Raw genomic sequence first — 26,825 nt, 5'->3', positions numbered from 1 at the left:
ACGGGTCGGGAGAACCCGTTAGCTGTTGCTAAGGGGCGGCCCCGGAAGTGACGCGCCCAGGGTTTGTTGACAGCGGAGGCGGCGGCGGCTGCAGGCTCCGAGCCGTAGGAGCCGGATCGGGGGAGGGGCCGGGCCCCGGAGCCAGCACCCGGCGGCCCTCAGCCCCGCCCGCAGCCCTAAGGGCAAGGTAACGGCCACCGGGTCCCCCCAGCGCGACCCCCTCCCGCCCGGGGCTCCAGTCCCTGGGATCCCAAGCTCCGCCCCGCCGACCCCCGTCTTCCCCAGACCCCGGCCCTAGCCTGATGATCTCCTCAGGAGCTCTGGCTCTGGATTCTCCCGGGCCGCATCCTCCGCTCCTCCTCGCAGAGGAAGCATCCCGTCCAATCCCGGGGCCAAGGGATGTATCTGTGTCTTTCCCCCTTCCCCTCCTGCCTCTGGTGCCTCACCATCGCCGCTGCAAACACTTGCAAAGGTCCATCTTGGCCAACGGTGGGAGGGCTCCCTTCTCTATTCCTGCTGCCAGGTCTGAGAAACGTGCCTTTAAAACTAAACTCCGTTCATCCAGAAAGAAAATGACGCTCTGTCGCATGCCCCTACAAAATGGGAGATAGATGCAGGGCTGAAAGGGCCAGCCTCTGCCCCTCCTACCTGTTGGATGAGATTAAGCTCCCCCAAAGCAGTGCTTGAAAGCTCATGGACGGCATGGATTCTGGATAAGCTCCCAGAAGGGATGACAAGGTGCAGGGATATCAGGCAGGGTGGAAAAGGGATGGGTGGGGTTGCAAACCTAAGGGCCAAGGGAGCCCGATAGGTGAGCTGAAAGTGAAACTGACTGTGCTGGCTACTTATAGCTCTGTGGTTGGAACTTGACTTGGCTGGTCTTTGGCCCAAAGAGTCCAAGATTTCCAGCCTTTGTACCTGTCAGCACGTTTGATGTGTAAACCAGAGGAGGAATGTCTGACACCTCCATGGAAAAATAACTCCATATGATCTTTCCCACAGAATGTTTCTCTTCAGGGTTCAAACTGGTTAGAATGAACATTGAAGACAGCTTTGAAAAGGCTGTACTTAGAGCAGTGGGTGGTTGCCAGTGGTGAGGAGTGTGTCTTTCAGTTCACTCATACATTCAGCAAATTGTAAACATATGTAAGGTGGTAATAATGTAGGGTGAAGAAACATAAAGCAGGCAGGGCCATGAAGGGGCCAGAGAGTGGGTTTGCTCTTTTTATAGAGGGTGATCAGAGAAGGTCTCTAAAAAGTGATACCTGAACAGAGACCTGAAGGGAGTGAAGGAATGAGTCACGTAACTCTCGAGGTAGAGCAAGTGCAAAGGTCCTGAGGTAGTGTACCTGATGATTTTAAGAAACAGCAAGAGGACAGTAGGGCTGGAGCAGAGCAAAGGAGGGGAAGAGTGATTGACAAGGAAGTCAGAGAAGAGCAGGGGCCAGATAATGGTGGGGAGGATATCAGGGGCTGTTCATGTGATGCAGGGTCACAGGGTGTCTAATGGGGCACCTTTTCAGAACTGTACTAACTTGAAGTGTCTGGTGGTCAGAGAAAATATAGATTTGTTTTAGATGACAAGTGGCCATTGTGTTCTGGCCTGGCGTTGTAAGTACCCTTTCTCCATCTTTGTAATGACTATTGATGGAATAAATTAAAAAGGACAGCCGTAGAGCAGTGTAGTTCAATCAGGTCATGTCACTGCTTCCTGGCTGTGAGAACTTGGGCAAGGGACCTTTTCCAGCCTCAGTTTCCTAATCTGTAAAATAGGATTGTCGGGCTAAATGAGAGATATGGACTGAAGTGCTTAGCCCAGTGTATGGCACATATTACGCCCTTTGTACATAGCAGGTGTGCTGATGGCAGTGACGATGGTGAGGAACCCTTTGCATGTGTCTACCTCAAAGCCTTTCTTTTTAGCACCAGCTGATGATGTCACCAGCTCTTGGCTGCCTCCCTAAACTAGTAGAATTTTGGAGAACAGTGGAGGAGACAAAGTGGAAAGTTCTTGTCACCCTCAGTGGAAACCGTAGTTGCATATGGTAGCTTGGTCCTGGCTTTTTTGATACCAGTGGAAGGTTACAGGGGCTTTTTTTTTTTTTTTTTTTTTTGAAGGCCCAGCAAATCCCCATTCTGCCATATAATATAGACCAAATAGGTACTGAAATAAATATGACATGGAGACAGGTTGGGAAGGGCAGTGTATGTTGACCCTAAATGTGTGATTGGGGTGTATGTGGCTGATCTGCCAGTGGAGACTGTTGATCCTGGAAGTGCCCAGCAGAGGCTGAGATTTTGCAGCCTGCCTTATAGGGAGTGGAACAATGGTTGATCTCTCTCCTCAACCCCGAAGCCTGGACTATGTCATCAGGCTTGGGTCATAAGCTAAGCAGGGCAGCTGGGCCAGAGGATTTGAAAATGAAAAGTCAGAGCAGTCATATGCTGAGAGCCAGGCTGCTAGAGCCAGATGTTGTGGACAGAACCTCAGACTAGACATTTGAGGACCTGGGGACAAGTCCCATCCCCTGTCTGAGCCTCAGTTTTCCTATCTCTACACTAACTGAAGGGTATGGGAGGATGAAGTGAGACACAGGTTTTGAAAGAATTCGGTGTACTCACAAGTTCTCTACAAAGGTGGAAAAACAGTTCTTGTCGTCATTAGCACCACCAGGATTCTGCAGACATACTTTAGGGCCGAGGGCTTCAATTCCATAGCTGTTCTTAACTCCTAAAATGCGAGTTCAGAGACCCCTGTTGGGTCATTTACTTTGAGACCAACATCCTAGATCTGGTTCAATCACTGAAGCTGATTTTCCAGCTTGAGAAATAAGCAGAAGGGTCTCTCCAAGCTTTAGTCTTAGGAAATCACTCCATAATTTTTTTATTGAGTTATAGTCAGTTTACAATGTTGTGTCAATTTCCAGTGTAGAGTCACTCCATAATTATTAGTTACTGCCTTATTGCCATTATTTCATGGCATCTCCTCAGCAACCCTATATGGTAGGTGCTGTTGATAACCCACTGACAGGTAAAGACCCTGATGAATATTGAGACTGGTAACTATTGCCTGGGGACCTAGTGGAGCTGAGGCTCCCTCCCTCACCACCAACCAGTCATGTGCTCACTGTGTCATGGAGGTGCCATGGATCACAGAGGGTCCCTTCCTCAGGAAGCATCTAGTCCCATGGTCAAAAAAAGATATATGCCCATAAGACAGTTACCAGTGATGCCTGATTATCTGTGCTCAGTGCCCAAGGACACTCCGAGTTGTAAGGAAGCAGTGAAGGTTCATGTCGCAGAAGGGAAAGCTGAAGCTTGGAGAAATGCTTCCTGCCCATAGCGTAATGGTGGAGAGAGCTGGGCACTTACCGGGGCACCTTGGGCACGTCACTGCAAATCTTTGAACTATGGTTTCCTCGTCTAGAAAACAAAATATGTCCCTATAGGGTATTTGTGGCTTTAATGAGAATATGCATGGAAAGCTCAAAACTCTGGGTCTCAAACTAACGAATACGTGTATACATATTGATATGAACATGTAGACCCACGTACGCATACATAGTCCATGGCCAGTTGCATCACCACTCAGAGTCTCAGCTGCCTCTTCCATAAGTGGTATGTTATGATAACTCCTGCCTTGTGTGATTGCTGGGAGAATTAAATGAATTAATGCATGTGGAGTACGTAGCCGAGTTCTTGGAATATGGTGCTTAGTAGGGCTGTGATCATTGATTGCAAGCATGGAACCCAGGTATCCCCAAGGCCCCTCTGCTTCCAGGTGGCACCAAGGAGTGCACAGTGGGTGCACATACCCCCCCCCCGCCCCGGTCCATTTCCACATCTTTGTAGCATAGCCCACCCTATAAATTAGTCTCTGCAGGCTGGCAACCCCCAGGATGCTCTCTGATCCTCACCTGCACCCCTGCCCCCAGGGCACCCGTGGCACTTGCCCTGACTCCCTTCACAGCAGCCTTTCCTCCTCCTCCCCAATATCTGGCCTGTGACCCACTCCTTCCTGGAAAGCTTCCAGCCTCTGTAAATAGGACATTTGTTTGGGTTCCCCCCCCCCAGCTCCTGGGTTAATATTTCACAGGGTGGGTGCTGCTCCAAGGTTCAGAGCTTCTGGCTCCCCCAGCCTCTCTGTCGGCGGGGTGTCAGGATGCTGGCGGAGTCCCGTGCTCTCTCCTCTGGACCTCAGATTCTCTTTCCCCTCCGTTGGATGGACAGAAGACTGGATGGTTTGGTGAGAAGAATGGGTTTGATTTAGGATTACATCCCCCTCTTGTTAGTTGCGTGATTTCAGACAAGCCTCAGTACCTTTCTTCATCAGAAAATGGGCTAACAGTCTCTACCTTGTGGTATTTTAGTGAGGTACCTGGAGCAAAAGCAAACCTTTATTGTGTTATGTGCCAGGCATGGGCTGGGCCCCGAGGACCCAAAAGTGTGGATGCAGACAGGGTTCCTGTCCTCCTGGAGCTCATGGGCTGGGGGAGGGATCCTTAGACAAATCGCTACATAAGTGACGAATTAGCCGCAAGTACTGGTTCCTAGGGATTGTTGTTTGTTAGTTGTATAAGAGAGTATATGAAATAAAGCCTGTAAGGGGCTCAGGCCACAATGAAGCAACCAGTGTGGAGGTGGTGGTGGTGGCTGTTCTGTCCCCACTGCTCCCCACCCCCCAGGATGGCATAGCTCCTGACGGATCCAGTTTTAAAGAATCTGCAAGAGATGGGATGGAGAGAGATACAGGGTTCTTCTTCCTGTGTGGTGTTCTGTCAGAATCAGACTTCCCTCTGTCTCCGGTTGCCAGAATCCCAGATGGCTGGTGCCTGCCACGCGGATGAGGAGCCCTAGGGGCTGGGAGTAGGGTGGGCGGAGATGGTGGCAGGGCGCAAGTGGCAGGGCACCCCAGTCCCCAGGGCTCCCAGCCTCAGTGCCAAGATGGACGGCTCCACAGTCCGGGTCACCCTACCCCCCAGCAGCAGGGTCGGCATGGCCGAAAGGTGATTATCAGATGGTGCCGTCTGCCTGGTTCATCATTTTGGGGGCTTTTGGTGATCTTGGCAGCTGACTGGATGGTGTTTCTCCCACCTGGGGCTCAGGGTTAGGGCAGAGCAGCTACCAGGGTGACTGGGCTCATCCTGCAAAAGAGGCAAAGCCCCTGGTGTCTCCCTCATCCAGAGTGGTGAGGGGTCCTCTGTGGCCACAGGGTGCCCGGCACTGCCCTGGGCACGATGGGCAGGGAGGATATGAGAACTCACCTTGCCTTCTGGGTTCCCTGTGTGCATGACCTGCAGGTCGCTCTCATCCCCTCCACAGGCATGTGTTGAAACCTTACAACGTGTCAGGCCCATATGGGTTGTGCAGCCCTTCCTTTGTTCAGCAAATAGTCGTGGAATTGGGCTCATGCTGCCAGCGTCCCGCACCCTCTGCCCTTTCAGCCTCTGAGCATCTTATCCTCCTTCCTGGAACAGCTTTCCCTTCTCTCCCTACCACTGGAGCTAACTATGACTCATCTTTTGGGTTGCAGCTGAAATGTCACTTCCAAGGACGCCTGCCCTGGCTCCCCAGTCCAGTGCAGGTCCCCCTGGCATAGGCACCCAGAGCCCCAGGGACTGCCCTCTCCTTCAGAGCCCTGGTCCCGGCTACATGGCACGGGTTTGTGTGCTTCTTAGGTGGATGTCTGTCTGCCTCTGGAGCCAGCATGCTTGTCTGGTTTCGCTCACCCTTGGACCCACAGTGCTCAGTAGACAGTAACCCTGGGCTAAGTCCAGGGATGTTGCTGGATGAGACAGCCCCGTTCCTGCCCTTGTGGAGCTGGTCGTCTGGCAGGGAAGCTGGATAATTAAACCAGCGTCAGTACAATATGTTAGTTGTTATGGTAGGGCCTGTAGGGCACACAGCAAGAGCACCCTGGCGGGTCAGGGAAGGCTTCCCAGAGGAAGTGATGTTGACACTAAGGCCTGCAGGCACGTAGGCATCAGCTGAGTAAAGAGGAGAGTTCAGAGGTAGTGTGGGCTGGAGTGGTTGGGAGATGCTTCCTGGAGGAGGGACATGAGTCTGTTTTGGGGGTTGGGAGCAGTATTTAGAGTGGAAAGTGGAATAATTAGTTGGATTTGGATGTTGAAAGAAAATAAACTGACCAAAGGTCTGAAGGTGACCTTGTGCCTCTGGCCTGTAGCCAGCACAATGAAGGAGGCCAGCTCGGCTGGGGTAGGGAGTCAGTGGGCAGCGAGGAGGCTGCAGAGCTGGTTCTAATTCTGGAGGCCTTGAGTGGCTACTGGCAGAGATTGTACTTGTCAGATTCCAGCAGGGCACATCTCCCTGCCAGCGGGAGGGAGAAACTGGGTCCAGTTTCCCAGGCAAGAGAAGCCACTGTGCTCTTGGAGATCTGAAAGTTCGAGTGAAGGCAAAGGAAGGGAATGCCCAGGGCCCAGGCAGCCTGTTCATGGTACCTTTCCTCGAGGGCGTCACGTAGCCAGTGGGACAGCTGGCACAACGGGCCTCATGGCAGGAGACCCAGGGCTGGGGAGCAAGGACCTGGAGCTGGGGAGGAACAGACCCTGCCCTGGGACCCGGGCACCTGAGGTAGGAGGAGGGGATGATGGGGATGGGGATAGTGATGATGGTGAAAGCTACCTTTATTGAGCAGTGACTATGTACTAGGCACCAGGCTAAGCCCTTTCTAGATCATTCCATGTTATCTGCACACAGTGTTCTCTATGTTAGAGAAGAAACTGAGGCACAGAGAGGTGAAAACACTTGCCCAAGTTCACCTGCTCTTAAGCAGCAGGGCCGAGACTTGAAGCTGAGTTGGCCCGACTCCAAAGCTCTCAGAGCATGGTCACCCGTGAGTGATGGTGCCAGAACTTAGAACGGGTGATTCCAAAGGGCACAGTGTTCTATGGCTGCCCACTCGATCTCCTGAGCATCCTGGAAGGCTCAAATGTAGATGCGGAGGCTCCAAGAAGCCAGGGGCAATGCTTAGCCCTAAACTCCTTCAGAACCCTTAAGAGATGAGGTGACGGAACCTGAGACGAGGCTAACATCCCAGTTTAGACAGAGTAGCCTGTCTGTCTGAGCTTGAGTTTCCTTGTCTGTAGGATGGGGTCATCACCACCATCTGTTGTGCCCTTAGTTGTGTCAAGCCTGAGACGAAGCATTTTCCCAGCAGCCCTGTGAATTGGGGGTTGTTGTCCCCATTTTCCAGATGAGGAAACTGAGGTTCAGAGAGGTTACAAAATTTACCAGTGGATTATGGAAATGGATTGAAACATAGGTCTGTCTAACTACAGAGCCTTCACTTTAAAAAATTTTTTAAAAACTATTGAAAGATAGTAGATAGGAAAAGCCCACAAAGCGTGAGCGGACAGTTTGAATTTCCACAGAACACACCTGTCCCATCAGCCCCAGAGGCAACCCCCACCACTTTCTAATTACTGCCTCCCTGCAAAACCCTGGCTTCTAACACCATGGGTTCATTTTGCCTATTTTCCCCCCTTTCTGATGTGGACTCTGATAGGGAAATGGTTTGGGACGAATTCCTGACTGTCTATATTCCTCGGGTCTATAAATGGTTGGTTGCTTCTTATCTTGTTCACTCTCTTTGAATGAAAATGTTCAGGTTTTCATTCTGTGTTGGCCACTTATCGCAGCTGAGGATGCGCTATCAGTTAGAGCATCACTTAGCTGAACCCCGAATCCTTTCTAAACGTGGACCTCTGTGGTGTTCAGGCCATTGTCTTAACTTTTTGTTGAATAACGATGTGCATTTTAAAAAGTGCACATATCATGAGATACAGCTCCCTGAATATTCATAAAGGACACACACCTGTACATCCAACACTCAGGTAAGAGACCCGAAGCTTCTCAACGCCCAGGCAAACCCCAAAGTAACCACAGTCCTGACTTCTATCACCACGGATTAGATTTTCCTGTTTTTTAACTTCAGGGAGTCATACATAAATGGATTCCTTCAGTACTTGTGCGTCTGACTCCTTTCACTAAACACGGTGAGGTTCGTCCAAGCTGTTGTGAGATTGTGCGTTCTCACTGCTGTGGTGTGTTTCATCGGTGAGCGTACCATAATATTCATCCTCATGTCAGTGGACTTTCAGAGTCTGTTCTATTAGGAATAGTGCTGCTGTGGACATCCTGCCTGTGTCTTTTGGTGAACTTTTATATGCATTCCTGTTGGGTGTATACCGGGGAGTGGAGCTGCTGAATATTGAACATATGTATGTGTTCAGCTTTGGCAGAGAGTGTCACACAGTATTCCAGTTACACTCCCAGCTCACACCCATCCACACTCCCACCAGCAGTGTAGGTGACTTCCTGTTGTTCCCTAGTTGCGTGCAACACAGGCTTGGTGTGGCCTGTGTTACTGCTGTTCTCAGCTGAGCCTTTCTGGTGGGTGCAAAATGGTATCTCATTGTGGTTTTCCTGATACTCATGAAGCTGAAGCCTTTCCCTTATGTTTCTTGTCCATTTCCTTATCCTTTAAGAAGTGCCTGCTCAAGTCTTTGCCTGTTCTTTAACTGGATGCTATGTCCTGATCTGTAGAAGCTGTTTCTATATTCTGAGTATGAGTCCTTTGTTGGATGTATTATTGGAAATATCTTCTCTTAGCTTCTTGCTTGCCCTTTCTCCTTCATGATACCTTTTGATGAAAAGAGTCTTAAATTTCAAGGCAGTCCAATTTATCAGTTTCTCTTATGTTTTTTTTTTTTTGGTGACCTATCTGAGAAATTATTGCCTACCCTAAAGTCATAAAGATATAGTCCTATGTTTTCTTCTAGAAATCTGCTGTTTTACCTTTCACATACAGGTCTGTGGTCCATCGCAAATTAATTTTTGCACATGGATGAATGAAGGTTATTCAATGCAGATCAGTTTATCATTTTTCCCTTATGAGTCCTACTTAAGAAATCTACCTGCCTCAAGATTATGAAGACAATAGAAGACTTTACTTTTTTTTAAATTGAAGGATAGTTGATGTACAATATTATACGAGTTACAGGTATACAACATAGTGACTCACAATTTTTAAAGGCTACACTCTATGTATGCCACTTACAGTTATTATAAAATATTGGCTATAATCACTGTGTTGTACAATGTATCCTTATAGGTTATTTATTTTATATGTAATAGTTTGTACCTCTTAATCCCCTGTCCCTGTCTTCCCCCACTTCCCTTCCCCAACTGGTAACCACTAGTTTGTTCTCTATATCTGTGAGCCTGTTTCTTTTTTGTTATATTCACTAGTTTTATTTTTTGGATTCCACATATAAGTGATATCATGCAGTATTTGTCTTTCTCTGTCTGACAAGACAGGGGGGGTAATTAAGTTTATTTATTTGTTTATTTTCAGTGGCGGTACTAGGGATTGAACCCAGGACCTTGTGCATGCTAAGCATGCACTCTACCACTGAGGTATACCTCCCCCATGGGACCTCACTTTTTAAATAACAGTTTTATTGAGCTGTAATTCCTGTGCCATGCAGTTCACCTACTTAAAGTAGATAATTCAGTGGTTTTTATATTATTCATAGAATTGTGCAGCCATCACCACAGCCAATTTTAGAACATTTTCATCACCAAAAGAAACCTGATAGCCGTCGGAACAGTCACTCCCCATTCCCTGCCCTGCCCCCCCCCCCAACCTTCCAGCCCTAGGCAACCACTCATCTACTTCTGTCTGTGTAGGTTTGCCTATCCTGGAGAAACATTTCATAGAAACGGAATCATACACTATGTGGCTTTTTGTGACTGGTTTCTCTCACTGAGCATGATGTTTTCAAGGTGCAGTCCTGTAGCGTGTGTCAGTATTTTATTCCTGTTACTGCTGAATAATATTCCATTGCACGGGAATACCATTTTTGTCTGTTCATCAGCTGATGGCCATTTAAGTTGTTTCCGTTTGGGACTATTATTAATAATACCACTGTGAATGTTTGTGTACAACTTTTATGTGGATGTATATTTTCATGTCTCTTGGGAGGAGCCTTCATTCTTAACCATATATAAAGAGACTCAGTGATGGCATGTCTGTAAAGCCCTGGCACGTACTAAGTGTTCAACAGTGACAGCTGTATACAGGTGAGGTTACACAGCAATGGACACCCCAATGCAGACGGTAATGAAACCCTACTATCCCCACCCAAGCACTTGGTCCCGAGCACACACGTCTGCTCACAGACATTGGGAAGTCACAGAAATGCGTGGACAAGGAGCCCTGCTCTTTGCAGACCTAATCATGCATAGATGTAGCGCAACAGAGCAGGGCAGGGAAAGGAGGGATCAGGAGTCTTGGGCCCTGACCCTGCTAAGCTGCTAATTCGTATGTGCCATCAGGGCCTCAGTTTTACTACTCAGAGAGTGGACATGGGGCAGCTGGTGGTTCTGGCCCGTACGTGTGGCTCACTTAGCTTCTTTCCGTTCCCCAGGCTGTGGCTCTGCCAATGGTCCTGTGAGTGTTGGGGAGTCACCGTTGCCCCTGGGGGCCCCTGTCCTGGAGTGGCCCTCCTGCCTGCTCCCAGCATGGCGTCTGACACCCCTGAGTCCCTGATGGCCCTCTGCACCGACTTCTGCCTGCGCAACCTGGATGGCACCTTGGGCTACCTGCTGGACAAGGAGACTCTGCGGCTCCATCCAGACATCTTCCTGCCCAGCGAGATCTGTGACCGGCTCGTCAATGAGTGAGTGGGCGCGGGGCTGGGGCTGGGGCACGAGTCTCAGCCTGAGTGTGTGTGTGTGGGGGGGTTGGGAGCATTGTGTGTGCACCACATGGAGGTGTGCATGCACGTGGGTATCTGTGCATGCCGGAGTTCACTGGGGTCTCCATGACTGTAACGTTATGTGTGTGCATGTTGGTATGTGTGTGGATGTTGGTATTTATGTGGCGGGGTGTGCATGTGAAGGACCGTGTGTATGTATGCACACGTGGGCTTCTTCAGTTCAGGGTATGTTTAAGCATTAAACTGCAGGTTATGTACACACTCACATACACACATGCACGCCTGTGCCTGTGAACACATCTGTGTGTGAACATGAACATATACACGTTTACACACCAGGGCCCAAATAATGGATCCATGAGCAGGGATCAAATGATTCAGAAAATCTTCATGTGGCTTTTCCAGGGGACTCCCCACTAATAGAGGCTTCTAGGGTGATATGCGTGCCTGACTGTGGGGAGCTCAGTCTAGATGCCTAAAGAGAAATTATTAGACCAAATAGTTGCATATAAAAGTGAGAATCTGTGTGTGACCTGAGAGCCCAACTTGTAAAAATGTTCTGAGCATCTAATGTGGCTCAGGCACTAGATTGGACACTTTGCTGACCAGAGTTGTGTCCATTTTACAGATGAAGAAACTGAGGTCTGGGGAAGTTCAGTTACTTGTGTGAAGTTGTGAACAGCCAAGCCAGGATTTAGGTTTCAGTTTGGCTCCACAGCCTTTTCCGCCAGACCAGGATTCTGGCATCAGCTGGCATCTCCACAGGGTTTGATTGAGTGCTTGCCCTGAACCCAGCTGGGAACACCAAATCCTGTAGCTCATTCTTCTTGGAAAGGGTCCTGGGAGGCGCTGATCAAGGAACCAGAAGCTGGCTTAAGATGGGAACCGTGGATGTGTTTGAGTGTCTACAGTTTTGAGGGGAAGAGCTTGGGATTTGCCATTGATAAGAGGCCCCTTCATCACCAGTCAGTCTACCTTTGGATTCCTGGTTCCTGGAGGCACCCTTAATCTCACCTGTAGAGTAGTTAGGATCCTAGCAGTTACTATAAGGAAGATGGGTGAGGGGCGCCGAGGAGATGGCAGTTGCTGCCCGGGTGATCAGAGAAGGCTTCTGAGGGAGGGGAGAGCTTATGCTGGGCCTTGAAGGGAGGAGAAGGGTCCCTCCCCTGAGCCAGGCTTCCTTGCCTCCCAGATATGTGGAGCTGGTCAATGCCGCCTGCAACTTCGAGCCGCACGAAAGCTTCTTCAGCCTCTTCTCGGACCCCCGCAGCACCCGCCTCACTCGTATCCACCTCCGCGAGGACCTGGTGCAGGACCAGGACCTGGAAGCCATTCGCAAGCAGGTGAGTCTCGGTCACCAGGCACCAGGAAGGCCATCATCAGTGAGTCGGAGCAGGGTCACTGGCCTCCAGCTCCCAAATCCTGTTGCGCAGACCCCTCCCCATCCCACGTGTGGCCCAGGGCCAGGCCTAGGGCACGGGGTGGGTGTGGTGGTGACGGGGCTGTGCTGCCGCCAGGACCTGGTGGAGCTGTACCTGACCAACTGCGAGAAGCTGTCCGCCAAGAGCCTGCAGACTCTGAGGAGCTTCAGCCACACCCTGGTGTCCCTGAGCCTCTTCGGCTGTGCCAACATCTTCTACGAGGAGGAGAACCCAGGGGGCTGTGAAGACGAGTGCCTCGTCAACCCCACCTGCCAGGTGCTGGTTAAGGACTTCACCTTCGAGGGCTTCAGCCGCCTGCGCTTCCTTAACTTGGGCCGCATGATTGATGGGGTCCCTGTGGAGTCCCTGCTGCGGCCGCTCAACTCGCTGGCCGCCTTGGACCTCTCGGGCATTCAGACGAGTGATGCGGCCTTCCTGACCCAGTGGAAAGACAGCCTGGTGTCCCTTGTGCTCTACAACATGGACCTGTCGGACGACCACATCCGCGTCATCGTCCAGCTGCACAAGCTGCGGTGAGCTGCCGACCAGAGCTCACTGGGGTGGGGGCGGGGACGTGGGGTGGTCCATCAGTCCCAAACGGTCCTGAGCCCCCAGCAAGGTGGGATAGAAGAGACCATCCCATTCCTTAAACTCAATGTTTTGGCTGAATCAGGGTTGTTCAGGGCACCTGGGTCTGAGCAGGTGTTTTCCTAGGATGCCCTGGAGTGGCTGTGGCAGGGATGGGTCCTCCCCTGCCACAGGCTGACGCAGCAGGGCTTGACGAGGCAGCCCCAATCCATGTCTGGCTCCTGACCTGTGCCCCCCACCCCCATCTCCAGACACCTGGACATCTCCCGAGACCGCCTCTCCAGCTACTACAAGTTCAAACTGACTCGCAAGGTGCTGAGCCTCTTTGTCCAGAAGCTGGGGAACCTAATGTCCCTGGACATCTCTGGCCACATGATCCTGGAGAACTGCAGCATCTCCAAGATGGACGAGGAAGCAGGGCAGACCAGGTGGGGACCCACCTGCCATGGTTGCTGGTGGGGTGTCATTCAACAAGCATTTACCAAGCACCCCTCTGCCAAGTGCTGGTGCTGGGTGCTGGATATAGAGACCAGCCAGGCCCTCTCGAGTCTGTGTGAGCTGGTGGGGACAGACAGGTCATGACTGGGGCTGTGGCAGGGGAAGCACAGGGCACTGGGATTGCCCTGAGGATCAGGAAGGAGGAAGGAGAAGGAAGGGCGTCCATGCTGTGCTGAAAGCTCATTCTGAGTTTGTGAGAGGAAGGGTATTCTAGCAGAAAGAACAGCATGTGCAAAGGCTGGAGGTATGAGCTCAAGGTGTGACTGGAAAATTATAGCGCTCAGACTGGCCAGGGATGGTGTGATGGTGTGAAGGTGAGGCTGGCAGGATCTGCCACTCATTAGATGTTGTGGAAGATAGGTTGGCTCCCAGGTTGGTTGGTTGAGAGATCTGATTCAGACCCATCTGGCTGAAATAGGCCCCATGGACTAGAGTGGGGTTTGATTGATGGGCATGTCCCTTCATGATTGTTGGGGAAACCTAAAGCCGACTCTTCCTCACTAGAACGCCAGATCAGATTTTCCAAAGATGGCTGCAATGTGTCCCATCCCACACATTCTACAATGTGACTTGGTCACCTTCCATCAAGAGGTGGGGTCTATGTCCATCCCCTGCACTTAAAAAAAAAAATATGAGGCCAGAAGGCCTAGCAGAGGGCCCCAAAGAAATGCCTCACCTTCCCCAGGGAGAGGCTGTCCTTTGTGCTGAACCCAGGGCCTGAGCACCAGGCCACTGACCCCAGCACCCTCTTCCCTCAGCATCGAGCCTTCCAAGAGCAGCATCATGCCTTTCCGGGCTCTGAAGAGGCCACTGCAGTTCCTTGGGCTCTTCGAAACCTCCCTGTGCCGCCTCACGCACATTCCGGCCTACAAAGTGAGAGGGAGGATGGAGGAGGGAGGACCACGGAGAAGGGAGGGGGATATCTGCCCTGAGGCTGGAAACAGAGCTGGGATCAGGGATGCCTCCATGTGGCCTCTTCCGGGCTGTTCTGAGCATGTTCCTTCTCCAGGTAAGTGGTGACAAAAATGAGGAGCAGGTGCTGAATGCCATCGAGGCCTACACGGAGCACAGGCCCGAGATCACCTCACGGGCCATCAACCTGCTTTTTGACATCGCACGCATCGAACGCTGCAACCAGCTTCTGCGAGCCCTGAAGGTCAGCCCCAACCCTGGGGGGCCCCGGGGCTCCTGTCCATGCCCACCACTCCCTTCTCTATACCCCTTCCTCTTCCCCAGGACACCGGCTGTCCCACCTCCCGAACCCCAACCCTGCCACGCAGCACCTAACTTGCCCCAGCACTGGCCTTGTTTCTGCTCCCCAACCCCTACGTCTGCCCTCAGAGAGCAGGAACGAGGTGAGCCCTGCCCCGGAGGACCTGTCCCAGCCCCCTCACAGAGCCCAGGCCTGTCCCTGCACAACTTTAACTGGACTGGCCAACCCCGGCCCGCACCCTGTCTCCTTACAGCTGGTCATCACGGCCCTCAAGTGCCACAAGTATGACAAGAACATTCAAGTGACAGGCAGCGCAGCCCTCTTCTACCTGACCAATTCCGAGTACCGCTCAGAGCAGAGCGTCAAGCTGCGCCGGCAGGTCATCCAGGTGGTGCTGAATGGCATGGAATCCTACCAGGAGGTGACGGTGAGCCCCCACCCGCTGCAGCCCTGCATGCTCTGGCCCAGCCACCCCTCTTCCTGTTCACCCTGTGTCCTAGGCTCACACACCCCTCAGGGTGCCGTGCTTGGTCTCACCCTTCCTCTCCTGGCTCTATTCCACCCCGTCTCCCAACCCCTCTCCCTCTCAGCATCACCCCCAGACTCGGACCTGGCATTCAGGGCCTTGTGACCTGACCCCATGCAGCCATTCCATTGCCCACTGCCACCCTCCACCCAGAGACCCTGTTCTTCTGCCCCGGGCCTCTGCTCATGCTGACTCTTTGGCCCTTCTGCCTAGTAACACTTGGCTGGGGGCGGAGGGTGGTGTTTTTTTTCAATAGCTTCTTTTATTATTAAAGTAATAAAAATTTTTACTGAAGAAAAATTATAATTACAAAGCTAATGAAAAAAACGCCCATAATCCCACCACACAGAGATAGCCACCGTTAACATTGGATATCTATTGTTCTGGCTTTTAGTCTGTGCACATTTATTTGGTAAATAGGATCGTTCTGTGTGCTGTGTGTGTAACGTGGATTTTCATTTCGACAGTGTCTTGTGAATGTGAACATCTCTCATATCAACAACTGTTTTTACAACATAATTTTAAAAGTGATGTTTCTTTCCTAATTATAAAAGTGAGATACCTAAGGCTAAGAAAACAAACAAATTCAAGTAATACGAAACTGGATTAACTAGAAAGTGAAAGTTGTTTGCAATCCCAGCTCTCCTCCCCCAGGCAGCTGGTTTTAACAATTCAGCTTTTTAATTGTTGGTGTCAGCATAGTGTTCAGCTTCCTCATCCAGGGAGAGACCGCCCTGGTGCTGACTCTGTGCTGGGGCTCAGAGGCAGCGGCCAGGCCCCATCCTCGCTGAGTAACAGGACAGGGCTCCCCTGAACACATAGGCTAAGTCAGCCCCATGGTTGAACATTTAAGTTACTTTTCATATTTTGCTATTTCAAATAAGGCTTTGCTGACTACACTGAATTGATGTTAAAGATATGTCTAAAAGTAGAATTGCCGGGGCAGTGGGTTTGTGTGTTTTTAAAGCATTTGGTATGTATTCCCGAATGGTCCTCCTGAAAGGCTCCCTGCAGGGATGAGAAGGGGTCCCTCGTCAGATAAGCCCACTGCCTGCCAACTCCAGACTCAAGAGCAACTATTTTTCCCACGTTCAGATCAATTTTATAATCAGGTAAAATGCATGTCTTTTTTTTAATGAAAAAAGACATGCTAGTTGAAGACTCCCAAATTAATAAAACTCTTCCAAGGAAATAAAAATTAAAGTAACAAGATGCCACTTCTTGATGATACCTCGTGTTGGCAAAGGTCAGGGGAAGAACAGTCTCCCACTTTCCACTGTTGAGGTATGAACTGCACAACCTTTCCGGAGGTCAACCTGTGAGAACCTGCCGAAACAGTGAGTGTACTTATCTTTCGGCCTAGGTATTCCACAGTTAGAATTGTTCTTAGAGAAAAAAGATATATATATACATCCTCCCTTTTTGATTACACAGAAATCAGCGGAAACTAAAATGTTTTAGCAATAAGGGCCTGGACCTAGAAAAGTGATACAAGATCCACCCACATCATGGGATATGATGGTAAATCTGCACATCCTAACGTGGAAAGACGGTTGGCTCTGCAGGTTGCTAAGTGAAATTTTGGACCAATACATATAAAACCTTTTTTTTGCCTTTCCTCTCCCCCAAGTATTATTTGTATTTGCATAGTAGAAAAATCTAGAAGGATGTGCACCAAACTTTTAACAGCGATTACTGCTGAAGAATGGCTTTAACATTCTGCTCAGATAGTATTATTTGAACTTTTTACAGTGAGTAAGTATTGCTTTTTTAATTTAAAATTTTTTTCTCAAATTAAAAAATATATGTTTATTGTAGGGGCAAAAAAGACAGAGTTAATAAGAGTAATAGCCTCTAATCCCCTAAGTAATGAAATATGGTGATCTTCCAGTATCTAATGAGAAAGGATGGAAAGAAATTAAATTATAAGGAAAATGCACTGAGAATATGGTAAAAAAAAAAAAAACAAAAACGAATAAACCCACAGACAACACAAAGGGAAACTGAGAATGTGGAGCTACCAGAACTCTTCCGTGCTGCTGGTAGGAATGTAAACTGGTGCAGCCACTTTAGGAAAAGTCCGGTATTACCTGGTAAAGTTGAAGACACGCAAACCTTGTGACCTAGGAGCTCCACCCCACACAGGGGTCCCCTAGAGAAGCCCGCACACAGATGCCAGGACACACATACAAGGATGTTGTTTGAAGTAGCCAAACAGTGAAGTCTACCTGAACATCCACCAGCAGAGAACCAGATGCATAAATTGGAATGCTATACTGCAAATGAAAAAAAAAAAAAAAGCATTTCAGCTGCTTACAACAACATGGTATATCTTGCAAACCTGTGATTGAACAAAAAGCAGCAGATGCCAGGGAATCTTTTGAATAGAAAGGCAGGGATAGGGGCTCTCTGTAGTAGGGAGAGGGGCTTACGATCAGGAAGGGACACTGGGGACTCCTGGGTGCTGGTAGTATTCTATTTCTTGACCCAGGTGGTGGTTACATGGTTGTAGAAAAGCTTGTTTGCTTTATAATTATTTGTAAAACTATACATTTGTGTTTTAGGCACTCTTTTGTATATTACATTTCATGCGTTTTAAAAATGTTATTAAAAAAAAAAAAAAAGCCTTGCATCTTCTCTTCCAGAAAGCCTTCCTGGACCAACACAGCTCTGGATGGCCTCACACCTCTAGAGAGCCCCTCAAGTCCTGCTCCGAAGTCTGACCCTGACTGTGCCCCATTTGTCTCCCTGCCCTCCCAGGTCCAGCGGAACTGCTGCCTGACCCTCTGCAACTTCAGCATCCCTGAGGAGCTAGAATTCCAGTACCGCCGAGTCAACGAGCTCCTGCTCAGCATCCTCAACCCCACGCGGCAGGATGAGTCGATCCAGCGCATCGCCGTGCACCTGTGCAATGCCTTGGTCTGCCAGGTGGACAATGACCACAAGGAGGCCGTGGGCAAGATGGGCTTCGTTGTGGTGCGTGTGGGTGGGCTGGCTGCCCCTCCCTCCCTCTTCCATAGCCCCACTGCCCACATGGAGGATTCAGGCTAGACCAAAAGAAGAATTTCCTAACAGTAAATGTTGTTTATGACCCCAGAGATTTCCGCCACCTAGAACATGCTGTCATCCTCTCCCAGTCCCTCTGTTCTCCCATTAGGTCCCAATGGACAAGTCACTCCTGCCTCCTCAGACCAGGTGCCCCTGTTACATCTTCCCAGGTGGAATTAAATAAGTATCTGAGGGACTGTCTGTTTAATGTCAGCTTCCCCCTGGACGTGAGCTCTATAGGGAAAGATGCCATCTTGTTCCTTCCATCATTCCATCCCCAGCATTTCCTAGCATAGGACCTGGTGCACAATGGGGAGATAATATTTGCTGAAGGAAGGAAGAAAAGAATGAGGAAGGCACATCCAGTCTCTCTTCATTTATGACCAGGAAGGCTGAAGCCCACAGAGTGGGAGGGCCATGCCCACAACCACACAGGGTCAGGGTCGAGCCAGGACCAGCACCCAGGCCTCCTGACACCAGATCCAGGTCTGTGGGTTGCACTTCTTCCAGCAGCCTCCCAAACAGATGGGCAGATTTGGCCCTGTTAGGATAGCAAGAATAGCACTGCTGATTCCTCTCCATTGTGGTTCTTGGGGGACACGGTAGCTCTTGAAGCCTGGCCCCCTGCAAATTCTCTTCTCTGCCCACAGACCATGCTGAAGCTGATTCAGAAGAAGCTTCTGGACAAGATAGTAAGTCAAGTCTTCATGGAGCTGCCTCGCCCCTCCCCTAGGCTGAGAGGGGACTGGTTTGCCCCTGGGGCTTGTCCACGTGGTAATCAGGGGACCCCCTCACCGGGTGCCAGGGGCCTGCACGACCTGTCCAGGCAAACCTGTGCTGAGCGCCCCCTCCTCATTCAGTGTGACCAGGTGATGGAGTTCTCCTGGAGCGCCCTGTGGAACATCACGGATGAGACACCCGACAACTGTGAGATGTTCCTCAACTTCAATGGCATGAAGCTCTTCCTGGACTGCCTGAAGGTAGTGCTGTCCCCAGCAGCAGCAGCCCCCTGGACCCCCGCAGGTCTACTCTTCTGTCCCCGGGTCCCCGACCAACCAACTCCGTCAGCAACTCCCTTCCCAATGGCTCAAGCGGAGGGGCAGGGGAGGCCAACCCACAGGCCCACTAGCCCAGGCTTCGCTGCCTACATAAGCTGCAGAGATCTCCCCTGACCCGGATGGCCTGGCTGGGCCCTCTCTTAGAGCCCTCCCTCCAAGGGGACACCCCGCCCCATCCACTCAGCCATGGTTTCTCAGACGGCCCACAGTCTGGCTGGGGTCCACTGGAATATCAGCTAGACAGAATTCTGTCTAGTAGGATGCTCTGTTCATCCTAAAACTCATTCTTTGTTTTCTTGCTCTAGTTTCCAAAAGGATTCCCTTAAACTAATTATTTGAACTTTGGTAAATAGAGTTTGTCCCATTCATAATGTTATTTATTTATTTATTTTTAATCATAAAATTAATATTATATATATAATAATTAATTTTTAAATTGTAAAATTTAATTACAATTTTTTTAATTTTTAAGGGGGTGGTGGATAATCAGGTTTCTTTCTCTGTTATTTCAGTGGAATGACTGGGGATTGAACCTTGTGCATGCTACGCCCGCACTCTACCACTGAGCTATACCCTTCCCCTCCATTCATAATTTTATAGGTCAGATCTCCATTCAGCGTTTGATTTTGTGGCAAGGAACCCTACAATGTTAATCCCTTATAGTGTGTACCCAGCACTGCCCTAGGTGAACTAGAAGGTAGCAGGGCAACGCATTGTACCCTTCTTTGTCTACTTGGAATGGCCAGACAGATGTTCATAAAGCTTCTAGGTTAGCAATGCCAGACACTAATTAAGTACTAACTGATACGGCCCCAATGCTGTCATTTTTCCAGGAGTTCCCAGAGAAGCAGGAACTGCATCGGAATATGCTGGGACTCTTGGGGAACGTAGCAGAGGTGAAGGAGCTACGGCCCCAGCTAATGACTTCCCAATTCATCAGTGTCTTTAGGTTGGTACTTCTCTTTCTATTTTTGCCTTGGCTGCCAGGGTGCTCAGAGCTCTAGTCAGTGCTCAGTTGCAGCAACTATTCTTAGCTTAGTTTTCTGTTACAAATGTTGCCTTCACTCTGTGATGCAGTTTCTTATTCTTTCAACCCTCCACAAATGGTCTTCTTGTAGCTACATCTTATCTTAAACAACTTCAAATCCCATTTAGAAGTCATCTGGGTATGGATAATAAGTGATAAAGAAATCTGGTTTGTAAGTTGGGGTCCAGCAGCTGGTATCTGAAGGGGGGACTTGGGGACCAGAACTCCATTTTTCTCTCTTCTTGGCAGCAACCTGCTGGAGAGCAAGGCTGATGGGATTGAGGTTTCCTACAACGCCTGCGGCGTCCTCTCCCACATCATGTTTGATGGGCCTGAGGCCTGGGGCATCTGTGAACCCCAGCGGGAGGAGGTGGAGGAGCGTATGTGGGCAGCCATCCAGAGCTGGGACATCAACTCACGGAGAAATATCAATTACAGGTGCAGAGCGGGGAGGGGTGGGGTGTGGATGTGGGGTGAGTGCTGGGACAGGACACTCATTCCCAGCAGGGTCTGGTCAGAGCCACTCGTCCCTCTTCGAGTCCTCTGCCGTCTCTTACCAATCGAGGTGTCGTCCATGCAGCGCAGTGCATAAAGGCACACATGGCACTGTATAACTTGGTGCTGGTTCCATCCCGTTGACACCTGTGTGTCCCCAAAGCCTGCTGTTTACAACCATTTGATACATGTTAAATTGTGGAGGGAAAAAAAGAAAAAGGAGAAAATACAGGCAACAAAGCAGCGAACCATTCATTCCCTGGAAGAGAATTCCCACTCACACCCCGGCAGCTCGCCTTCCAGCAGTTTTCTATACGTAGATCTAATTACCTTCAGTCCAGCTGGCATCAGGTCTTACTGTCTTGTGACTGAATTTCCAGCCGCAGCTCTGGGTCTCCCTCATCTTCATGACTGGGTCACTTTCGCTGTGTGGCTGGGCCATCTTGTACTGATTGACATTGAAGCTGAAAACCCACATTGAGGAGAACAGGCTCGTGCTCGTGGCTTTGCCGGCGCTCCAGTTACTGTCATTTCTGCACAGGAGAGATGATGCGGAATCACTGGCCCATGGCGGGCGGGGATGCGCGTGCATTTTTCAGGCTTTTGGACCATGACTCCAGATGGCCCGTAGGAGGCCATTACAGGGAGTGCAGTCACACTTTCTTCTGCTTCCCAGGGTAGCTCACCCCCCACCCCCAGGCTGGGCTCTCCTCTCTGCTGTGGTCCCCAGTTTCTGTCCCTACCTCCTCCTTCCCTATGAGTCCACGCTCTTGGTCTCTCTCACAAAGGAGCTCCGTTTGCTGGTGCCCAAAATGGTCTAAAGGGCCAGATGCCCCTGTATCCACTCCATCCTACCAGCCTGCTCATCGTTTGTCCACAGGACCCTTCAGTGAGAAAAACCCCCAACAAGAGACAATACACCACACTCCCTGCCCCGCCGCCCCCCAGCGATGCCCGGCATGAAAGTGACCTTGATTTTTCTTCCTGCAGGTCATTTGAGCCAATTCTTCGCCTCCTTCCCCAGGGCATCTCTCCTGTCAGCCAGCATTGGGCCACCTGGGCCCTGTACAACTTGGTGTCTGTCTACCGTGAGTACCCACTTGCCCTTTGTTTACTCCTCTCCTGCAAGCAGACTTGCCCTCAAGGAGGTGCTCAGCCGCGTGGAACACTATGGGAGCCGGTGCCCGTGTCTGCGCCCCAGCACACAGCCCTCTGCTTTCCAGCATTGGTGGGACAGTGAGACAGCTCATCCAGAGACCCCAGACAGCTTTTGTAGTGTTTCCTGCTTCCGTATGAGTGAAGAGTCCAAAATCTCCATGCCTTCTGTAAGGCAAGAGTAAGACCAACCCAAACGAAGAAATAACCCCTGAGAAAACAGGGGAGAACTAAAACAACTCTCGCTTATTTCCTCAAAGAGAGCCACCCACCCTCCCCTAAAAGAGCCTGAACTGCCCTCTGCTTGGTGGCTTTGGGGGAGAGGATAAGGGGGCAACACTAACAGACTTTGATGGCAGACCAAGCTTGACCCCTAGTTCTCTCCTTTACTGGTTATGTGATCTCATGCAGGTTATTTGGAGTCTCTGGGCCTTGGATTCCTCCTCTGTTAAATGGGGATAATAATACCTACCTCCTAAGATTGATGTGAAAAGAGAACCAATGGAAGGTGCTGAGCCCTGGTGCCTGGGTACTGCTTGGTCCTGTTACCCACAGAATGGATAAGAGTGCGGGCTCTAGGGGAAGACTGTCTGGGTTTGAAACCTGGTTCTCCTACTTGCTGTGTTACTTTGAGCAGGTTTCTCAACCTCTCTGTGCCTCATTTTCCTCATCTTTAAAATGGGATAATGATAGTACTTTCCTCATAGGATTGCTATGAAATAAGACATGTTAAGTGCTTAGAGGAGTGCTTGGCACATACCAGCTATTCAATAAGCATTAACCTTTGTTATTATTCCCTGAAGTTAGTCTTACTGAAAAATAGCACCTTACCTCAAAGAGGCAGTGCAGCACAGGAAGGGCCCTGAGCTGGGACTCCCTCAGACAAGCCTCTAGAGTGATTTTGAATGAATTGATCCATCTCTCCGAACCTGAGCTCCTTCATCATTAAATGGAGAGGATAAAAATAGCTCCTACTACATGGAGCTGCTGGAGGGCCATTGAAATGCCCGTGTTCTCCGTGGAGTGTATAGCCCTGATACCGAGCCCTAGAATGTTCTTTGTTGGCGTAAACTGTGAAACCACCCAATAGGTAGGCCTGGTGCTTCCATCCTGGGTGGTCCCAGAATCACCTGGAGGTGTTTTGTTAAAAATACAAATAAGCACAGGTTCCAGGATCTGTTGAATCAGGAGACCTGAGGGCAGTGCTTAGGAAGCTCTATTTTTACAAAAACTTCTCGGAGAATAGGAAGCACTAGTTTGGGTGACTTTGGGGGGGGGGGTTGGAATGCCACTGTGAAGCAAAGGGAAGAGCCTTTTCCAAGGGATTCACCCCTTGCTTCCCCCAGGTGGCCTCAGGAACTTGGGCCCCAGGCTGGGTAAGCATGGTAGGTGCCTGGTTGCAGCAATGCCCCCACTGAGGCCCTGGCTCATCCCTCCCCTCCCGGAGTGGGGTATGGGTGGTTTCTGGGCAACAGGCTGATAGAAGATCTGCCCTGATCACTTGCTGTTGGCCCCTTACCCCACAGCGGACAAGTACTGCCCCCTGCTGATCAAAGAAGGTGGGATGCCCCTTCTGAGGGACATGATCAAGATGGTGACTGCGAGGCAGGAGACCAAGGAAATGGCCCGGTAAGAGACTGGCAGTGTTTTTGCTTGGAGCCTAGACTTGGGGGAGTGAGGAACACAGCGCTCATGGTTAGGAATGGCTGAAATTACCAGAGGCAACTCAGAGTTGAGTGTGGAGGTGGAGGTGGAGGTGGAGGTGGACAGCATACTGACCGCCAGCTGGGGCCTCTCTAAGTGTTGTTTTGGCCACAGTGTGGCCAGAAACTGGGTGATCAAGCTCTGATCAGAGCATCATTGCCCTCATTTGTAAGCTTTTTTTTTTGTTTTTATTCCCAGCAAATTCATCCTCTCATCATTGGGCATTAGCAAGTCAGGTCAGATTTTGTCATTATTTTTGGCCAAAGACATTCCAGCTAAAGAGAGTACACAGTATAGTAAAGTACATTCCAGGGATCTGGCAGAATGCATGTAACTTTCTGAATGTGAAGGTCCTGGACACGGCAGAGCCATCAGGCCTTCTGTTGCCATGTGGTTTTCACCACCGCCGTGTCTAGAATATCATCCACTGTGGTCCTGTACCCGTCAGCGCACAAGGGAGACCCTCATTAATGCTGTGTGTTGCAACCAGCAGGAACGACCTTGCTTTCTCCAGCATCCATTCTAGAAGGGATTGTAGATAAGTTTACCCCAGTTCTAACCTCAGTGTGGAATAGAGTATCACGGGGGAGGGACCTGGAGCTCAGAGGCTCCCCAGACGACGACTCCCTGGGCTGGAGAGTGTTGGTCATTTCGTACTTATTTTCAGCAAAAGGCACTACTTAAACATTCATTAACAGATTTGTCTGAGCTTGAGAATGGTAAAATGAGTGGTTTGCAAATGTAATCTCCATAAAGATTGTTAAAAATATGCAAGCCCCCACCCCTAGATTTTCTTTTCCAGTGGGTCTGGGAGGTGGGCCTGGAATATGCATTGTCAAAGGCCCTTGAACTTGTCCGAGAACAGCTGCCCCAGCCCTGCCTGGGCCTACCACTGGATCTGGATCTCTGGGTGAATCTGACGTGCAGTCAGGTTGGGGACCACTAGTACACTTTTGGGAAGAAGGCCTGGGTATGCAGGGGAAAAGTGAAGAAGGAGGACTTTGCTGAAGAAAGGACCAGAAGGTTTTGGAGGTCAAGCCTGAGCTGATTCAGGGAAGCCCCTAACCATAGATGCCCTGGGGTGGAGAGGTAGGAAGGTGGGCATGGGGATGTAGGTGGGGGAGCACGGGGGCTGATGGTATTCGTGGCCACAAGTACCATTTCCTCAGTACCCCGCACATGCCGGCCACTTGGCCAGCCGCTTTGTGCACATCATCTCAGCATCAGCATCATGGTTAACATTTGCTAACAAATCCAGCAGCCGGATCTTCCGGGCAGGGCAGGGCAGAGCAGAGCAGGGCAGGGCAGGGCTGGGCCTGCCCAGATCCAAGCCCTTTCTCCATCCTCTTTCTCCTGTTGTCTCCAGCAAGGTGATTGAGCACTGCAGTAACTTTAAAGAGGAGAACATGGACACGTCCAGATAGAGGCCTCTGCCCCATGGCTGCCACTACTCTGGACCACAAGGCCGGGAGGAAGCGCTCTCAAGCAGCCCAGCTGGCAGATCCCCACTCGGGGAGCCTCCCACTGGATGAAGGGACACAGGGGGACTTTTGCACAACCGACGCTTTTCCTTAACATTAGTGAGATATATATATTATATATATATATATATATTATTTTTTTTTGGTTAGGAAGTGTGAAGTTTTGTGTGTATGATTTCTGTACAAAAACAAAAGAAACACTCCCTGAGTCCTTGCAGCTTCCTTGGCCATTCTCAAACCCCGACTCAAAGCCTTCATCGCTGCCACACTCACTCCTACCCCTGCCAGACTAAATGCCTCTAACGTTGTGAGTGTCCAGCCCTTTCCCTGTAATCTCAGACCCTGGCCTTGCTTCCTGTTAGGAGAGGCAGTGGGCTTTTGATAGCCCACGCCAGCACCCTAACCTACGCACCAAAGCCTGAGAACCCCATCTAGGTTCCTGGGTATGGCGATGGGGTTGGGGATTAAACCTAACCCCACTGGGTCTCCCAAATGCCTTGGTGCTCCCAGCTGTGGGCTCTCTGGGGCAAGGAAGTGAGCCGTGCCTGCCGAGGTCCAGGCAGCCTCAGCCCCAGAGGGTCCTCAAGGAGCGGGGCTGACAGTGGCTCTGCTGCCCTCTGGCCAGGCCTGCCTGCGGCCACGCTGCTATGGAGGCTGCCTCCTAGTCTCCCACCAGGTCCCAGGCTGTTGAAGGCCCCAGCCCCAGGCTGGTCAGAACTCGGGCAGATTCCACTGCCCCTTCTGCCAAACATATCTAGAACTTGCCCTCAGCCCAGGAAGCCAGCACCTCCTGGGGCCAGGGGCTTGCTACCCCACCCCCACCCCTCATCTGCCCGCAGTACCCACGGTGCCCAGGCACCCCACCAGCAGAACTGAGCCTGCCTCATTCACCCCTGCCTGCCCCGCTGCCCAGAGGACCCCACACCTCTCACAGGCAGGAGGTCCCCACGCCAGCCTTTACCGGCGGCAACAGGCAGACACCTCCGGACCAGCATTTGGCCAGCCTGCAGTGGCCCCACTCGGCCCTCCGGAGCCCTTCCCACGCCCCTCCCACTCTGCCCCCAGGCTTTCCCTTGGGAACCTCTGTGCTGTGTTTCAAAGTGTGAGACACAAATGTATCTGGAAAGATCTTGTGATCCTCCCTTGATGTCCCTTGGACTCCCTTCTCATGGGACAGATGGCGGTGAGGCAGCCCCTCTGGAACAAGCGGCCTGGGAGCAGAGCTGACTCTGCAGGCGGCCCTTGCAGGGGTGGCTTTTCTTCCCTCATCTTTCCCTGGGTCTGTTTTTGGATTCTCGTGGCGTTTCTGCCTCCAAACAAAACAGGCTGGATGAGCAGCCCAGGGGAGAGGGGCCCGGCCTAGTTCCCCTGGGGTCTTTCCCCTGACCCTGGGAAAGGGCAGCGGCCCTGTGTCCCTCAGCTTGGCAGATGGGCCACATCTGCCCCTCCCTTCCATGCTCACATGGCCTGAACCAGGCCCAGGACAGAGCTCACATTGCGTTGCTTTATCACCTGGGGCCTGGGTAAATGTCTATACTTTGGGATGTCACAGAAATACATTTTTGTGCAAAGTGGACAAGAGCAGAGTGTCTTTTTTGCGGAAGGGGTGGGGTCTGGACAGGGGCCTGGGCCGGCTTGGGCGGTACGCCTCAAGGGTAAGATCTGGGGCGGAGAGAGTGAGGTTGTGTGCTCAGCCCAGGGGGCCAGGCTGGTTGACTAAAGACTGGTGACAAGTGACAGGTGACAGGTCAGGCTGGAGTAGCTGTTTTTCCTCTGCAGTCTCTCCACACCCCTGTGCCCAGACATTGAAGATACTGCTGGCCACAGACCACCAGGGCCCCTGTCCAGAATGGCTGTCTGATGCTAAAG

At 50.9% G+C, this 26,825-nt stretch overlaps 1 protein-coding gene across 4 annotated transcripts; it reads left to right on the top strand.

Moving 5' to 3' along the window:
- The first annotated feature begins 31 nt into the window (after positions 1 to 31).
- On the top strand, positions 32 to 26,535 carry ZER1 (zyg-11 related cell cycle regulator). Of its 4 annotated transcripts, none has more exons than XM_032478581.1 (16): positions 32 to 187; positions 10,452 to 10,703; positions 11,935 to 12,085; positions 12,260 to 12,696; positions 13,003 to 13,179; positions 14,008 to 14,122; positions 14,259 to 14,405; positions 14,716 to 14,889; positions 17,749 to 17,964; positions 18,687 to 18,728; positions 18,897 to 19,016; positions 19,928 to 20,043; positions 20,371 to 20,559; positions 21,607 to 21,704; positions 23,298 to 23,400; positions 24,842 to 26,535. In XM_032478581.1, exons 2-16 carry the CDS (start codon positions 10,546 to 10,548, stop codon positions 24,897 to 24,899), a joined length of 2,301 nt encoding a protein of 766 aa, XP_032334472.1. In that variant the 5' UTR covers positions 32 to 187; positions 10,452 to 10,545; the 3' UTR covers positions 24,900 to 26,535. The 4 variants fall into 4 exon arrangements, with proteins under 4 accessions (XP_032334472.1, XP_014412382.1, XP_014412380.1 ...); XM_014556894.2 differs by lacking the exon at positions 32 to 187 and adding an exon at positions 4,156 to 4,246 and having other exon boundaries at positions 14,716 to 14,883; XM_006181905.3 differs by lacking the exon at positions 32 to 187 and adding an exon at positions 4,157 to 4,246.
- The last annotated feature ends 290 nt before the right edge of the window (positions 26,536 to 26,825 follow it).

Source organism: Camelus ferus, chromosome 4, assembly GCF_009834535.1.
Source record: "Camelus ferus isolate YT-003-E chromosome 4, BCGSAC_Cfer_1.0, whole genome shotgun sequence".
Lineage (NCBI taxonomy): Eukaryota > Metazoa > Chordata > Mammalia > Artiodactyla > Camelidae > Camelus > Camelus ferus.
This window is presented reverse-complemented; position numbering and strand designations above follow the sequence as displayed.

What these genes read in the sequence shown, in the direction of transcription:
- ZER1 (XM_006181905.3), top strand. An exon ending in TGGAAGCCATTCGCAAGCAG is followed by an intron (nt 12,086 to 12,259) that starts GTGAGTCTCGGT and finishes TGCTGCCGCCAG; the next exon opens with GACCTGGTGGAGCTGTACCT. An exon ending in TCTTCCTGGACTGCCTGAAG is followed by an intron (nt 19,017 to 19,927) that starts GTAGTGCTGTCC and finishes TCATTTTTCCAG; the next exon opens with GAGTTCCCAGAGAAGCAGGA.